This window comes from Lonchura striata, chromosome 6 (genome assembly GCF_050655825.1).
Source record: "Lonchura striata isolate lonStrDom1 chromosome 6, ASM5065582v1, whole genome shotgun sequence".
Classification (NCBI taxonomy): domain Eukaryota; kingdom Metazoa; phylum Chordata; class Aves; order Passeriformes; family Estrildidae; genus Lonchura; species Lonchura striata.
In genome coordinates, this window is record NC_140708.1 from 29,823,370 (window position 1) to 29,840,562 (window position 17,193).

Consider the following 17,193-nt stretch of genomic DNA (forward strand, 5'->3'; position numbering starts at 1 on the left):
TGGCTTTGCTCTGTTCTCGTAACATGAGAGTGATTCTGTGTTTTTATTAATTTAACTTTCTATAAGCTAACAGATTGCCATAAAAACCCACAGAATTTCTCAACCAGTACAGCTAATAGCTGTATTTCAAAAAAAGTCCCATGGTACATGTTGAACAATAACTACCACTTCTGTGCCACTTGCAGTTTTTAATTGAATTTCTATCCCATGGATATCATGTCAGAGCCATTCATCTGCTCCAATAAGTCTTCTGATATTAAACAAGTTCTTCCAAGTTATTATTGTAATACAAATACTGCTTGAAGGTTGATTTGCATTGCATATACACTGGTCTGGGGAAGGTAATGCAGTGCAGAAAATCTTAGCTTGTATATGCACAAAGCAATTATTTTTGCTGAAATTATCTTATTGTACTTTTCCACTTCTTTTCATGTTGGAATGATAAGATCTGCTCTTTCTGTCCTGCTTAGAGTGAGACACTGACATTGGAAAAAAAATTAACAACTCTCAGCTTGGAGCAAATCACTCCTTGTTTCTGAGATGGTGCTCTTGCTTAGAGGCTCTGACTCTTGGAGCTGACTGCACTGGTATGAATTTGGACCAGTCTGTCATGTGGTGGGGTCTGAACAGCTCCAGAATAATAAACTTTGACACTGCTGAAACTGTGCTTTTGGGTTCAGTGAGTGGAACTGAGGGGATCCATGTGTAGACTTTGCTGTCACCTTAACTTGGCCTTTTTCTTTAATTTTTTAACCTTCTTCAAAAGGTGAACCAAATCACTGTGTTTCGTAGAAAGAAAAAAATTTAAACTCCAATTTCCCTCTGTCAGGTTGAGAGACTTCTTATGTCTGACAGTGTACTTATGATACTGAAGCACTGCAGTCTATGACTAATGACTCATTTTTAGTCTCTTCTTACTGAATGGTGCATTTGGCTGATGGCATAGAGTAAACAAAAGCAGGGTAAGGTTTTTAACCAAACTGGTACTAGACTGTTCTGGAGGGAAGGCCTGAACTGTGTTTGCTGGCCAGCAGTAAGAAAAAGCAGAGGGAATGTCTTCATTGCTGAAATAGAAATGAAACACTGTCTGGCAAAGCTCTTGATTGGAGTTTTCTCAGGGGTTGCAACAAGAAGTGCAAGCATGCCATACCAAGTATTAAGTACATGGAGATCCCAATGTGCAAAATTAATGGCAATTTTCCAGCATGATTTTCCCTCTCCTCTGTTTCCTATTGATTAGAATACTAAAATCTACTTGGGAATTAATGATTCAGTCACTCCCAGCTGAAGTTCAGTCTGACAGCTGTAATCCTGTCACCCTCTCTGCTCAGGTCTGAAGAACATGCTTGGATGAGTGTAGGAGATTCACTCAAATAACTGGCCTGTTCTTGGTTTGATGTGCCAATACATTATGGTTGTCAGTGCCTGCCCTTCAGCATCTTCACAAGAAACTGCTCCTCTGCAGATTAGTGGTATGGGGCAGGTCTGTGTGAGATGCAGGCTGTGTCAAGACCTCCTGGCTGCCCAGATGTGAACAGGCATTGCTCAGCTCACTAGCCAGAGGTTTCAACTAGGAGGCATTCAATTTTTTATTTTTTTAAAGCATCTTGGAGAATAAATTCTCTTAATGGTGTGCCTATTTTGATGACAAGGTCTTACCTGCACTGTGGCACAGGGACCAAAGGACATCTGGGTACTGCTGAATGGGCATCACTGGAATCTGTTTCATGCACGAAGAAGAATCTGCCTGAGGGTATCCTGGTGTCCAAAGGTGTAAGCCTGGCTGTAAGGACAGCATTTGCTGTATTTATTTACATCCTGCTCTCTGGATCCATCATCATTCTGGATGTTTATGGGACAGCCCTAGGTTTAGTACTCCTTTGTCTGGACTCAAGCTGTTTTCAGTTCCCACTGAGCTGTCCAGGAGGCATTTCAAAGCATGCAGCAAAATCCCATTTAGAGCCTGTCTAGAAACCTTGGTGTGAAAAACCCTGCCTCTTTATCTTCCTTGTAAGGTTGCAACTATGATATTAGCTTGTGACAGCAATTATTGATGGTGTCATTAAGGATGAGATAGAATTCCTGGAAATGCATTTAATATTTTCTCCTTTTTTGCTGCAGGGACACTGATAAGTGGTGACAAAATGAGATGTAGAAAAATAAAGAGGCAGAGAAAAGGTGGGGGTTAAAGAAACCCATGTTTATTGTTTGCCCTCATCCATGAGCAAGGGAAAATAATTAATGAAAAACTTTGTGTACTAGAGCTATTAAAGTACAATCTTTGCAAAATAATGACTTGTAGCAAAACACCATTATTATTTATTTTCTCAATTTTCAGCATCAGTTGTGTAAAGTATGGACAAAGAAAGCACTCCCAATGTGGTGTTACAGTTGGCTTGAAAAGACAGTTGCTATTTCACCACACTGCTTTGATTATTACCCATTGTTTTGAAGCTTGGCAGCTGTGTAATAGTACATGATGCATATGTACACGGTGTTGTATCTCTTTCAGTAATCACAGCACTTAAAGCTCAGTATGAACTTTATTGATCCATGATTGTAGCTCGTTAACACAGACCTATTCTCTTGCATCTGAGTCAAGGACAAATAAATATTTGTGTCTAAAATGGACTCTGGGGGAAGGTTTTTTTGTCTGCATGGACTGTGATTAATATGGGCACACACTAGAGTGGTTTAAGAAGTATTGGGAGAGGGAGGGATGGAGTGAAATGAACTGGGGGAAACTTAGTTAAGATTAGCAGATTTCCTGTGGTGGGAGATCCTCTCACCAGTTTCTATTTTCAACTGCCTGAGTGATGCAGGTTCACTGTGGTGCTCATTTAAAAGTGGATGATGCAGGATGTTCTGAGAAACACTCTGTACTGTATTGAGGCTTGCAGTTTTGGATGGGATGAATAGTTGCTTTTGGACATATAATAGCTGAGGGCCTGATGTTAGAACATGAGCAATCTGCAGCATACTCATGGCAGTGGTGTGAATCCAGCAGGCTTCTTGTCCAGAGGCCCTCACAGGGACCCCTTGAAGGGACAAAGGTGGGGGAAGAAAATTCATCTGTTCATCTGCTCACTCTTGACTGTGATTCTTTGGAATAAACTGCAGAGATGAACCACTTTTCCTGCATGTTCTTATGCTCAGGGTACCCATGCACTGCTCACTGACCTATCAGCCATGACTAAATGCTTATGCTAGAAATCATGGCAACATGTGGATCTCCCTCTTTTGTATCCATATTTTATTTTCTCCACTGTCCCATGAGTAAAACCTGCAGAGGTGTGCACAGACAAGTCTGCAGAACTGCCTCTGCACCTGGTGGTTGATAGGACCCCTGTTTACTGCAGGGGGTTTATTACCAGAACATTCCTGCTCAGCCTGCAGAAAGATTCATTTCCAGAGTGTTAAAGCTGATGTTAAAACAAACCACGTGCCTTCTGGTAAGACAGCTAAAAGGGATAAGGAAATGGCCAATGATGAGTTGCCACTATTTCCTAATTAATCACAGGCTATTGCAATTTGCCTGCTAAAACACAGGCAACCCTTTATACTGACATTTTCCATGGGGAACTTAATGGTACCTTCCAGGAGTGTAATATCATGTTTCATTTTGTCATTGGCTTTTAAAGTACCAGGTTGAGAAGAATGAAGAAAAGAAAAGCCCTTCCTTTCCTGGTCTAAATAATATCACTGGAAGAATTTAAGTGCCACTGCTTTAAAACCTTCCAGGAGCTCTAATCCTGCTGTGTTAGAGCACAATTAAAGATATGCTTTACAATTTATTGAATTTGGGTCTAATTTTTTTTGTTTTTTAGGTGTAGATCCATGGACAGTGCTGTCAGTAACATGAACAGTTGGTTGATCACTAGGCTGATACCCTGAGTTAGACTGGAACCCAAGTTCAAGGGGAAATCATGGCTAAAAGCCCAAAATATACAGTCATAGACTTGAATGCTTGGATAGACAACTACATGGATGGACTCCGAGCTCTGTCATGGCACAGGGCACAGGACTTCACACAGCCCAATCCATCTGCCATGGACAGGAAAATGTGGATCTCAGTTTACAGTCTGAAATGTCTTTCTCTGTGTGAACCTTTGGGAGGTGCCATATTCCAACCTTGGTGGTTGGAACAGCAACAAAATGTGCCCTCCTGTGCAAAAACCACATAGGAAGCCTGTGGCAAAGTAGGAATCCTGCAGGTCTCCCAAGATACCTTCCAATGCCTTTAGTACAGCAAAATTATTTCTTCAGCGAACCTTGGAGACTGCAGGTTGATTGTTTGTGTTTGAGCCTTTCTGTGATTAAATCCAAAGATATAAAGTAAATCCATGGTGTGTTTAGGAAAAGGATTGAGTCATGGACAGCTTTCTCCTTTCATTTGCTTTGATAACATGCAGGGTACTTAGTCCTTCATAAAATTCATTTAGACAAAAGTCAAACCTTTATGAATAAAAATGTTCTTAGCACACTACTTAGGAGTAAGGGCATAGGGATATTTATCATTGTGCTTTGGGTTCTAAACAAAAGTATTTCTCCTCCACCACCTAGAAGAAATATCTGCAATGTAGTACTGGAGCCAATTCTCAGTTTGAACAATTTTAAGTTGGATCTTTCTCACTATTTCTTGAGTCAACCTATCAAACTGGAGAGGTGACTGGTCTCTTCCTTTTCTGTCCTTGTGTCTCAGCCTGAGATACTTTCCCTTGACATTTGGAAGGGAATGTGCATTTTCTTGTGCTTCTGTTTACTATCCCTTTGTTAGAAAGATAATCACTCATCTATCACCTGGGGGACTTGCTGATGCTGATTGACTTTTCAAGCTGCTCCCACTTTATTGATCTTCTGTCTGAAAAGATTCCAACAGGTTTATTCTCCCAGAGGCAAAGTGTTTTGTGTTAGATGAGCTTCTGTGGGCTGAGTGCAAAAGATGACAAGAAAAGGAGGCTTTTCTGGGGTGAAATTATGCCTGTGTGGTGGTTTGAAAGATATTAGGCAGTGATGGTCTTAGGGCATTGGTAGAGTGGGAGTGATCAGCTGTGTGCTGTCTGAGCTGCCCACAATTGGCAAACATTTGGTGGGGAAGAGGGGGACCCCTGCCCTGTGGTTTACAGGAATTTATTAAACTTGGTGATAAACTGCAAGCTTGCCTTTTTGGAGAGCCTGTATTGATGCAAGCTTAGACCCTGGTGTCTGTGTTTTGAAAACAGTAACTGGAGTCAAGGCTGCTAATCCTCATGCTCAGGGAATGAATAAAACTCACACTCAACCAGTGCTGCTGTGAGATACTTGCCTGCAGTGCAGCACTGGATTTAGGAGAGGTGTAATGCAGCTGCTGATCTGACTATTGCACAAACCAAGAAACTGGGTGACAGCTGTCTTTCACTTTTGCACTCATATCCCTGTCCCTATATTTCTCATCCAAAATTCTTCACTCTGAGGAACTAGGAGAGAATATAATGTCATATAATTGTCTGGATGAGAATGATCAGAGTAATTTGGGAGCATTCAGAGCAACCCTAACTTCTTGCCCGGGGAGCCAGTTGTATAACCAGGTCACCCTGCAAAGCAAGTGGTGCAGCCTACAGAAGAGCACTGTCAGCTGTATAATGTGGCCTGGAAGCTCCTTCTGTCTGGTGAATTATGATGTCTCTGCTATGCAGTGCTCAAAAATGTTATTCCAAAAGGCTGTGGGGGTTTGCAGACCCTGTCATGGATATTTCAATGGTAATTGGAATTGATAAGCTTTGAAAAATTCAGGAATGTGCTGATTTTATATATTAATTTCTTATATTTAAAGACAACTTGTGCTGAAGTCTGTTCTGGTGGGAATATGAACACCACAAAATGCCTGTTTAGAGTAATATTAGCCTGAGACATGTGTTCTTTTATGGCTCCAGATCCTGTTTTCTTCTTTAGAAAAATAAATTTGTGCTATTGCTTTGTCTTGTATACACAAGTTTAAACTTTGAAGATTCTCAGAAATGCAAAATTCTCACAACTGCAAAATTGTGAAATGCTTGCAAAATGGATTGCATCATCTTGTTAATGTTGTTATGAGTCTTTATGTTTATAGACATACACAGATATAATGGATCCTGACCTTTATTGTGTAAATTTATGTAAATCTGCCAATATTACCCATTCACTTGTATGTGATAGGGCCATATTGATTTTAACTAATTGGAGCTATGGTGCTGTCCTATTAGCTCTGGAAAAGTAGCACATAGAAGCTCTCAGTCATGTTGTGACTGGAGGTAAAGATGTGCTCCTAAGTCCTTTCATTGCCAGTCCCCAGTTGTCTCAGGTGGCTGCATCTTATGAGTTTCAGATTTTTTATTTTTGGGAGCAGTAAGAGTCAGTTTTTCCCCAGGAAGCTCAGTTAATGTGAAACTGAGTGCTGAGGAGCCTTGCCTCAGGTCAGGCAGGATTCTGTGGTATTTATGTTCAGATAGTGTGGGTGTGCTGCTGGGGACAGTAGCCTTTGTGGGTCACAAGTAGGGGTAGGCATAAGGGATGTGGGAGAGGGGTCAGCTGAGGTAGGGACTGGAAGGAGCTGCAGGCTGACTGTAAAAGTTGGTTTGGGAATTGTCTGCAATTTTTAATATCTGCGTCTAAGGAACTTGACTAAACTATCTTTATCACTGTCCTCTTTTTTAATTACATCAGTTTTGCAAAGATTTGCTGATGGTTTGAAAAAATTAACATGCCTTGTGTTATTTTAGAGATGACTCAGGTTCATCTAAATGTCCCCACAGTACTGCCTACCACTGATGCCAAAACAGGCAGACAGTGTCAGAAGCAAGTTTTGGGTAAATCATCTTCCCAGGGGGCATGAATTGACACATGTGTGCATCCCCAAAGGAGAAACTGAGATTTGAGTCACTCATCCCCCTCTTTTAGAAGGGTATGGTGAGCTTCTCTCAGGGTAGTTTGTATAACCCAGAGTGTGCTTATTCTGGGTGGTTGGAAGGAATTCTTTGTCATCCACATCTACCACATAAATATAGAGTTGAGAGACGGGGCAGTTGCATAGTCTCCCCTTGACATTTTGTTCAGGACACATTTAAGAGAGAAGCTCCAGTTTAAATATGCACAGAATAGTGTAGATGTTAAATGGAACTTCTAGAACTGCTTCACAAAATCCTACATTCAAAGCACTTCCTTTTGCTATAAAATAATGCAAATTAAAATGATTAGCTACTTCAGAGAAACGTTAGAGAAGCATTTTTAGCTATATTAATAAAAGTAGAAAAGAGCCTGGGAAGGGCCTTGTTTCTAATTAATTGTCTAATTAATATCTGATTAATTAATGAGGCTTTGTCATCAAAGCTGTCTTTTATCTTTGAGGCTATTAAAGTGTCCTCTAGACCAAATTTCTTGAATATGTGTTGATAAGGCCATCTTTGCTGAGTCAGTCTAGTGCTTGGAATCAAATCAATATGCTGCCTTATCAGGGATGCATAAAACACCTCTCTGGAAAATTAGAGTACATCAGAATCAAGAACATGATAAATATGTCAGATCTTTTAGACAGTACAAATGGAAAATGAGTAAGGATGAAGTGTAGTTCTTCAGAGTTTTAAAGTAGTAATGTTTTTACACAGACTTTACAGTAATGAAAGAGCAGGAAAAGTAGAGGCCCTCTCTAAGCTCCAGGCTGCCCCTGATTCAAGGTGGCTGAACTCTGTCTTGGGTTGTGCCTGCAGGGTTGTGTCTGCATCTCATCTGATGAGGTTCTGTGAGGTACCATTTCTACCAGCAGGCATCAGCTGTCCTGGCCACAGAAGGATTGCCAGTTCATGTGTAAGGGGACCAGCATCAATGAAGGGAAGGGCTTATCCCAGCTTTTGAGGAGAAGCCATTTCACATTTTATCAGGTCTCTGTTTATATTCTTTATGCTGCCAGCAACTGTTGGGAAATCCATATCATACTTCTCTGCTTATCTCTGCTCTCTTCATTTTGTAATGCGATAAATTGTGTAAGTCACAGTGGAGTCCTGATACCATTTAGCACCTGCTTCTGGCAGTTATTCTCATGCAGATCCAGAATAATAACATTTAAAATGTAGAGCACTAGAACATTATAATAAATCATGAACTTGTGATCTTAGGATGGCTGAGGTCCTTCCCTGTCATCTGTACTGCCAGCTCAGTGCACGCAATTTTCTAACCCATTTGTGGTGAGATACATTTTGCTTTGTGCTAGTTGTGTTGCTCTGGTCTCTTTTACACTGCAGGGTGGAAGGCACCTTAAGAGGGCAATATATCCACATCTATTTTAGGAAGAATAAAGCATCCTCTTAGTTTACAGTTTTTGTCTATAGGTACAAAAAAAAAAAAAAAAAAAAAAATGGACAGGCTTGTGAACTAGAGCTACCTAGTTCGTAGGTGGCTAAATTTAAGATTAAATAAATGGCCATGGTACAGAGAAGATGGAATCTTACAAATGGAGTAGAGTTATTTCAGTTTCACAGTAGGAGGCACCAACCTTTGTTGCTTTTGTGCCTGCTTAATGTGGGCTATTTAGCAGCAGAGTGTAAAACAAAGCTGAGTAACCACTACACCTGCAGCCTGCTTGCTCTGATCACATTCCCAGCTTCTCTGAAAGGATTCTTTGCCTACAGGCTTTGGCAGTACAGGCTCTAGCCTACCATCACGTTTAGAATCCATCAGTTTAGCTGGGTTTATTTCTGCTTCAGAGCAGAGTTTGCCATTCTTTGGTAGAAGCAAAATATTGAGACAGCTTCAGAGCTGCCTTTAGGCAAATCTGTGTCCAAAAGTGGCTGATGTATCATGCCTCTAAATGTCCGAGAGCAGGGAATGCCACTCTGGTGCTCCTAGTTCTGCTTTGCCAAGCATCCCTTGCTTTTTCTGCAGTTCTACCCATTTCCTGCAATCCCTTTGCCCTCCCTCTTTGTGTCTCAAAAGAGGATCTTGCTTCTTCAAGTGGTTCTGCAGAATATTTTGGATCTGAAACTAGTCCTGCTTTTCTACTGAAACAGTGCAACTGAAGGTAAGGGTGTAGAGAAGAGCAGGGACTGGGGAAGGACACCCTGTTTTCTGATGGTGAATGTTATTTAGGCACTCTGTATCATGATCTGGGTGGTCAGTGATTGCTGGGGATACCTAAAGCATCACTTCCTACAGGACAGGTGCATGCACCATGCAAATACATGGCTTTCAAGTTAGTCCCCACCATCCCTGTAGGGTTAATACACAAAAACTGCATCTCCATAGACTGTTCATGCCCATCTGTGAATCATCTCCACCAGGACATGACTGGTGTGAACAGCCCTCCTGCCCTGTGTGATGATGATCACAATGCTGATGAGCAATCAGCCAGTAGAAATGTGACTGGTGTTTGCAGCTCCTGTGTTTTATTGGCCATAAATCCAGAGGTGGAATATTCTGTATCCTTTTGTTAAACCTCAGAGACATCCAGTGTCCTCCCAAAGGCTCATATGGAATAAACAAAAGAGGATATAGTTCCTGTAAAAAAAAAAAAATAAAGAGAATAATCTGAAAAAAAGGAGAAAAACAAAAGAGGAACCCAGTGTTCCTAGTTATCTCTTCTCACCTTCATTTTGAACTGTGAATCACAATGCCTACTGCATCATGGCAACTCATTTTCCTTGCCAGTCTTCACTCTATGTTGTAGATGGAAATTTATCAACAAAGGTCATCTTCAAGTCTTTGGGATGTTTGGTGATGGGAATCACCATTAATCAAAAAAGAAAGGGGGTGGAGGGAGGGTGTTGAGATCATAATAGTAAATGAGGTGGATATTCTGCTGTTTAGATGACATGCAAACTAAAAGTTAAAAAAAGGATTTTTTTCAAGAGACATTACCACAACTATGATCTGCTTGAACTCCTTTTTCCGCAGTGGGATCTCTGGTTTTAGATACTTTTCAAACTTCATGGAACTGAAAGTCCACTAGAACTGATGGGTCATGGTTCCAGAAGCATTGAGAATGTAAAACCTTGTTTATGATGGTTTTATTTAGACTGTGTTAAATACTCTGGGTCAGTGCTGATATACTTGGATAGTTGGGTTTTTAATACAGGAAGATCTTCCTGTTAAAGATCAGTCCCTGAGGCATCCATGACAAAAGATGTAATTGGACTAGTAAAGCTAGTCACAGAATGATCATGAATAGCTTGTGCAAGGAGTGGCAGAATAAACAGGGTGTCTGGAGACTGGGAAATAAAAAATCTGTGCAGAATATGACAACCATCATTGAAATCACAAATGGCAGCATGGGGCTCCATGGTTTTGTACTTGTTAAGTGTTAGCAGTTAAAACAAAGGGAGCCTCTCTCCATGCAGCACAGAGCTGTGGTGTTTACTACCATGTGATGGAGAAGTTGCCAGAAACTTCCCTGGGGGATTAGACAGATTTATGGAACTAAAAGCCCACTGACAGCTCTTGCATGCAAAGATATCATCTTCAATTTAGGAAGTCTGTGATATTGCTGTAGGCTGGGACATTACAGCAGGAAGCAGCACCACGTGCTTGCTTGATTTCTCTTCACTTTCCCAGATTTTCATTGTGGTCTTTAGTTTCCTTTAGTAGGATGGAGACAAAGGGAAGCAGTTCTTTCTGCTTGCAATTGTAAAATTTTCTGATTTTACATTTATTGCAGTCACTAAACTCATGGTTGGATAAAGACAAGCTCTCAGCAAATTATTTGCTCTTTTAACTGCCTGATTCAGACTGCACACATTGGAACTTCCTTGGTTAGTGAGTAGATTTAACTCCACAGGGCTTCTGTGGATATTCTGGATACTTCTGTTGTAAAATGTCCACATCCAGACTTATGTCAGCTCCAGACAGGGAAGGACTAAGAATTAGATTTTGTTACCTCCACTGATATAATTTTTGATGCTATAAGATAACTGTACCTGTGGTGTCCTGGCTGTGGGGTTAAAATGTCCTTTGCCATAATCTAGTTAAATGTTTTTGGTTTGTTTATTTTTCCAGTTTTTTTTTTTGTCTGTTGTTTTTTGTTTTGTTTAGGCTTTTTTATTTGTGGGGTGTTTTGTTTGTTTGTGGTTTTGTTGTTTGCTGTTGTTTTGTTTTGATTTTTATTTTATTTTGTCAGCAAAAGTCTCTGTGTGTGAGACCAGGTCAACCAGAGAGCCTTGCAGTGGTAATAGTGGATCTTTCTGGGCACTGCCTCGCTGGACTGACTCAGAAGGGTCTTTTTCTCTGTATGTCACAGCTTCAGAAGGGCCTTTATCTCAGGGAGGGGAGGAAGAGGAAGGGAAAGAAGAAGACATGGTTCACAAGTGATGGAAAACTGGCTGCCTGAGTTCCTGTGTTGTGCAGTTGAGTTCTTTGCAGTCTATTAATATATGAGCTGTGTTTGAATGTTTTCCTGCAGCTGGATGTCCAGAGAGATGTGTCTCCTCTCATGTTTCATGGGATTTATTTTTATGCTGCAGCTCTTCTCAGAGCTCTCATAATTGCTCTCCTTTTGCTGGCTCTTGATTTTTATGAAACTTGTAGAAACTTTGTTCATCTTGGGTTTTTGTTTTTCTGCCAAACTGGGAGAAAATTGGCCAATGAGTAAAAGCAAGAGGTTGTTTGGGGGGTATGGAGAGACAAGCATGCTGCAGGCAGACAGTGAGTGTTCACTACAGCATCAGAAGTGAAGCAAATATTCATCTGGCACATTCCTGTTGCTCTCTGAAGTGCACAGAGAGTTGGGATATACTTCTGCTCATGGAAGCAGAGCTGTGCCTCCACACAATTTTCAGTGTGGGGCTGCAGGTATGTGTAGTGGGACTCTGGGCTGGAGATGAATGCATCAGCTTTAGAAAAATCTTAGAAAATGCCTGAAAATCTAAAATCTAAATGATGGCAGATTCTCCACAAAGAGAGAGAAAATCACAGCACAGAGGAGAAACCCTCTGACAGGAGGGCTGGTGGAAGAGGTTGACTTTTTCATCCCAGTCATTCAGTATCAGCATTTGCAGCTCTTTTTCTTCTGAGAGACTGATACATATTTTATAGCCTATATCCATAGCTGAATAGCTGAGACTTCAAACAAACAAACCTGCCTTTCCCTGTATAACAGAGCCCTGGCATGGACAGTGTCACAGAGGAGGAGAACTCCAAAAGCCATTCACATGGCATTGTTTCTGCCTCTCCACACCTTTACTTCATATTTCTGTGACTGAGCAAGTCTTACCACAATATGAAGTCTGCTGGCTCAGGCCAGTTTGTTGGATTCACAGAGAAGCTCAGGTTCAGATTCAGAGGAACAAGATGGATTTTGTTAACTTGTGGTGCTCTGACTTATGACCAGGTTTTTACAGAGAAGCTTCTTTTCCTGGGTGTATCCCTTGCACCTTGCTCTGCCAGACTGGGGGAGGTTGCAGTGGTGGTTTAAACACATCATAACCTGTCACAGGAGGGCAATGGAATCAAGCAGATGGTTTTTCCCCTGCACTGTTTAAAACAGAATATAATTATGGGAGAATTTGCAGTAGCCCAATTATACGCTTTACAAACCTTGCTTTTCCAAATGGAATATACAGAATTTGGTGAGGAGCAAAAGTCTGATGCAGCCTAGACCTGCAAGGTCATCATCAGAAACAGGGCCAAACCCATATTATTACAGAAACGTGGGACTAAACACAAGGACTGAGTTTATACAGGATTGTTATATCTGACAAGGGTCCATTCCACATCACTGAATCACTTAGATTGGAACAGGCCTTTGAGATCATCGAGTCCAACCTACGACCCAACACCACCTTGCCAAGTACACCCTGACACAGAGAGCCGTGTCCAGTCGCTTTTGGAGCACCTCCAGGGATGCTGACTCCAACATCCCCCTAGGTAGTCTGTTCCAATGTATAATCAGCCTTTCTGTGAAGAAATTCCTCCTGATGTCCAGCCTGAATGTCCCATGACACAGCATGAGGCCATGTCCTCTTGTCCTGTCACTTGGGAGAAGAGGCTGACTCCCAGTTCACTACACCCTCCTTTTTCAGGTAGTTGTAGAGGTCACCCTGATTCTCCTTTTCTCCAGGCTGAATAACCCCAGCTCCCTCAGCTTGTGTTCCAGACCCTTCCCAGCTCCACTGCCCTTCTCTGGACTCACTCCAGCACCTCCATGACTTTCTCGAGTGAGAGGCCCAGAACTGGACACAGCACTCGAGGCGTGGCCGCAGCAGTGCCCAGTGCAGGAGAACAGTCACTGTAGCATTGCTAGTCCAGTATTGAAAGAGTTTCTGTGCTACCAGCAGAGCATTGAAGAGCATTTTATGAAAACATTGTTAAAAACACTTTCACATATACACGTGTGTGTGGTTAGAAGCAATGTACAAATATCAGCTGAGACAGTAACAACATTCCAAGATGATGAGATTCCAGGCATGACTTCAGTGGAGCAACCCAGAGGAGAGCCAGGTAGGCAGGATCAGTTTGCCATTAAAGGCCTAAACAAATTTAAGGCAGGCTTTTTGAGTATGACTTATGGAAACTGCATTTTATATCACTGAGTCTTTTGTCATTTTGATATAACTACAACGTTTCTTCCCCTCCACTCCTTTAGAAATGTTCTTGGATGGGGGATCATATTGTGACGAGAGGAGTGGAGAGAATATGGTATCCAGTCTGCTTGTAGTGTCAAACAACTATAAGGATGTATGGCTAGTTAATTTGGAATTAGAAGAAATGAGTAAAGGAGAAGGGTTCAAGTTAAGATTAAAAGCTGATTAAAAACTTTTCTGTTCTACCTGTGGGTCACATCTCTTTTAAATGTTCAGGCTTGGGTAAGTAAAATTAGCAGCCAACTCTTTTTTTTATTATTTTTTAATACTTGTTTTCTAATTAGGCAATTTGGTGGTAGAATTGAGCCCCAGACTATATGATTGCAGAAGCTGAAATTACTAACTGTAGATGCCTGCTTTTGAAAAATTGAACCATTACCAATGCAAGCTTTCAGTTTCTTCATCTCTAGAATAGAGATAGTACTTCCCAGTATGGCTTTTGAGACTTTGTTAGTTTGAATGTATTAGCACAAGACAAAAGCTTTAGATTTTCTGGCCAGAAAAAGTGCCATGGAAATACAGTATATTATTGTGATATCCTTTGAGATGTTTCTCTGAAGCCAGTGGCGACTGTCAGGATAATAAAGAAAGCCTCAGAGAAGCTAACGAAATAATGATCCTACTTCCTTTCCAGCTATTCTTTGAAAGGGCAAATGCAATGAGTGAAAATGGTTTAATGAGAAAGAGTCATTAGGGCACCCAGCCTGCATCTTTAGAAGTGTGAAAGCATTTTGGGAGATCTTAAAATTACTCAGAGAACAAACGCAAAGTAGCTCTGTCAGAATATTAAACTGTTATTTGTATTCTCTTTTAAGGCTGATTGAAACCAGTGATCTCTTTCACTGCCTAGTGGCTGGTACATGTGTAGTCACAAAAGTGGCTTGTTCATAGCTGCAGTGCTGTTGGAAGGGCAGGATCAAGGAAGTACCTCTGCTTGCCCTCTGTCTGTTATCCTCTGCTTAGAGCTTGCTGTTACCTGAGGATTCCTGACCTGGTGAATTTGCATTTATAGGAGGTCTTGTGTACTGCAATTAATTGTCCTGGATTATTCAGCGTCATTAATAAAGCTGCTTCAGTTTCGAGATTGGCTGGAGAGGGAAGGCTGCTATTATTTATTTGTTTGTTTGTTTGATATTGATACCTAGTGAGACAAGAGCTTCAGATACTTTGGGTGGGAAAATTCAATGAAAATACAGTACATTGTTGTCATATTCTTTGGGGTGCCTATGTGAAAGCCAGCGGGTGATGCTACTATGCATTAGTACACAGGAGTGGTAAGTGCATATGGAGCTAGTATTAGCTCTATTTTTGTATGAAAGTTAAACACAAAGAAGTTGTTTGAGACTTGAAGCACCTTGACTGGGTGACTGTTCAAAGGAGAAGGTCTGGTTCAAGACATTTAAGGAAAGAAGGACTTTACAAAGTATTTAGTAATTGTCCTTAAAAATGCACTGAAGGAAATGTGTTGGAGCCACATCAGTAACAAAGCAAGCTTTTGACTTCATGATTCCAACTACTTGGAAGCCTGAAACCAGCTGGCTGGTCCTGGTCACCCTTGTGTCACCTTGGTGTCACTCCGGACTCCACAAGCAGCAAGGAAAGCAGCAGAGCTGGGTGCAGACTCTGGCATTGCTCTGTTTCTCCAGCCACTGCTCATTGTGGTGCCAGAAGTGGCTTGGGCCATTTCACAGAAAAGGAGCAGAGGATTGCTCTCAAGCAGAACCATAAAGCTGCAAATTTTAGATGTTTGTTGAACTGATGAAACTAAATTACTGGAGCTCAGCACTGGGAAAGGCACAGAATTGCTGCATGTTCTCTGATCATCTGTCCAGTAAAAAGCATGATTAGAGAGGAGCACAGGGGCCATGGATTCGCATCCTAATGAAGTTGTAGATATGTCCAAGTATGCTTTTTATGAGGACCTTTCCTTGTTCATCTGCTGAGGGTTGTGTTTGCTCTGTCCCTGTGACAGAAGCTGAGCTGGGTTGGGAGCCAGGCTCTCCCCACTGGGGTGGGGGTGCTTTTCTGGCAGGGTCTGACACCCTTCCCTCCTAAAGTCAGCTGGTGCTGAGCACTCTTCAGGTGTGGGATCCTGTAGCTGTTGGGTTGTTCTGGTAGGAAAAAAATCTTGTTTGTTAGGAAAACAAAGTATGAAAACAGTAGAGAAGCAAGCAGGGCAGTGAGGTGTCAAACATGCCCACAAATGAGGAGGAGGACACTACAGAAAACCCTCTGTGACGAAGCAGCCCTTTTCCCCAGTCACGATGGGTAATACCACCCCCAGATCATCTGCTCCTCTGGGTGGGATTTGCTGGTGTAGGGGCCTGAATCTGTCTCTGTTACTCAGAAAAAATAAATGCCTGGCACAAAGTAGGATGGGGGTGACTGAGGACTCAGGATGCCAGTTTAGGCACATTTTTATCTAGACATGAGTTCAGCTGTTACAATTCTGAGCCGCATTTGGATCCCTATCTTTAAGTCAAAAATCAACCTACCTAAATAAAACTGTTATTGTTGGGTTTAATTTGGATTCTTATGTTGACTTTGTCTGAAAAGAGAATTTGTACTAAGGGTGCTGCTGATATCAGAGTCCTCTTAAGTGTAGATACAATGTGCAATGCCACACTGGCACATGAGGGCAGAGCCTACCCCCAAAATCCACCTGCATGGGAACACCAGACCTACCCAGATGTGCATGATTAATGAATGCAGAGACAGACACTGCCCCTAAGGACCCAAGTTTTCTTCTCTTTTCTGCTGGCCACCCTTAATGAAACATAAAATCTTGTGTTTTAAGCATAATAATGCTCAAACTGTAACTTGGAGCATCTGTTCACACAGTCATTTCCATCCCCTAAGCGCTAATAATCACATAAACTCTTTTTGTCTCCTCTGTTCTCCAGGTCAACAGACTATGGCACTACCTATGAAAAGCTAAATGACAAAGTAGGCCTGAAGACTGTGCTGAGCTACCTATATGTCAGTCCCACTAACAAGAGGAAGGTAAGGGAGAGCCATTGCACTGGTAGCTATAGAAACAAAGTGACAGCATTCTGAGAGGAATTATGATCCTAAAGTGAAATCTGTTGGCAACTCACAAGAGCTTGAATTTGCTGTGGTGCAAGTCTGTGGAATCCCATAGAACTGACCCTCCTTTACTTGTGATGGTGATGAAGGACATAATTCCCTTGTGAATTTTCTAGAGAAGTAAAAAGGTTGCTTTTATTTGCTTCTGACTGTTGCAACTTTAAAGAACTCACTCAAATATTTCTGGGTTTCTTGCTTACGCTGGCTTTGGCTATTACACATCTCCTTATTATTAGAAATACTGAGTAAAAGGCATTTATTTCTGCATTTGACTCTTTTCCCCCACATTTGGAGGTAAAGATGTAAATGACATTTTCGTTGGTTGCATCATGTAAGGGGGCTGAAAGCAGAATATGCCTGTGAGAGTGGGTGGAAGACCTACAATTTGATTTGGCTGTGTAGGAGAAAAGATGAGGTCACAGCTTTCCAGCCCCCTGCTCATTCTTCTCATGTGATGCAATTAGGGCTGCAGCTGGCTCAAACAAGCACAGCCCAGGAACTGCTACTCAGGGCCTTTTTACTTTAA

The 17,193-nt window shown here is 41.6% G+C and overlaps 1 protein-coding gene across 3 annotated transcripts in view; it reads left to right on the top strand.

Annotated features, from left to right (window-relative positions):
* SORCS3 (sortilin related VPS10 domain containing receptor 3) overlaps positions 1-17,193 on the top strand; it is a 267,619-nt gene that overhangs the window by 109,157 nt on the left and 141,269 nt on the right. For all 3 annotated transcript variants that reach the window (XM_021536263.4, XM_085582753.1, XM_085582752.1), the window contains one exon: positions 16,484-16,583. In XM_021536263.4, coding sequence (XP_021391938.3) covers positions 16,484-16,583 — 100 coding nt within the window. The remainder of the gene's footprint in view (positions 1-16,483; positions 16,584-17,193) is intronic.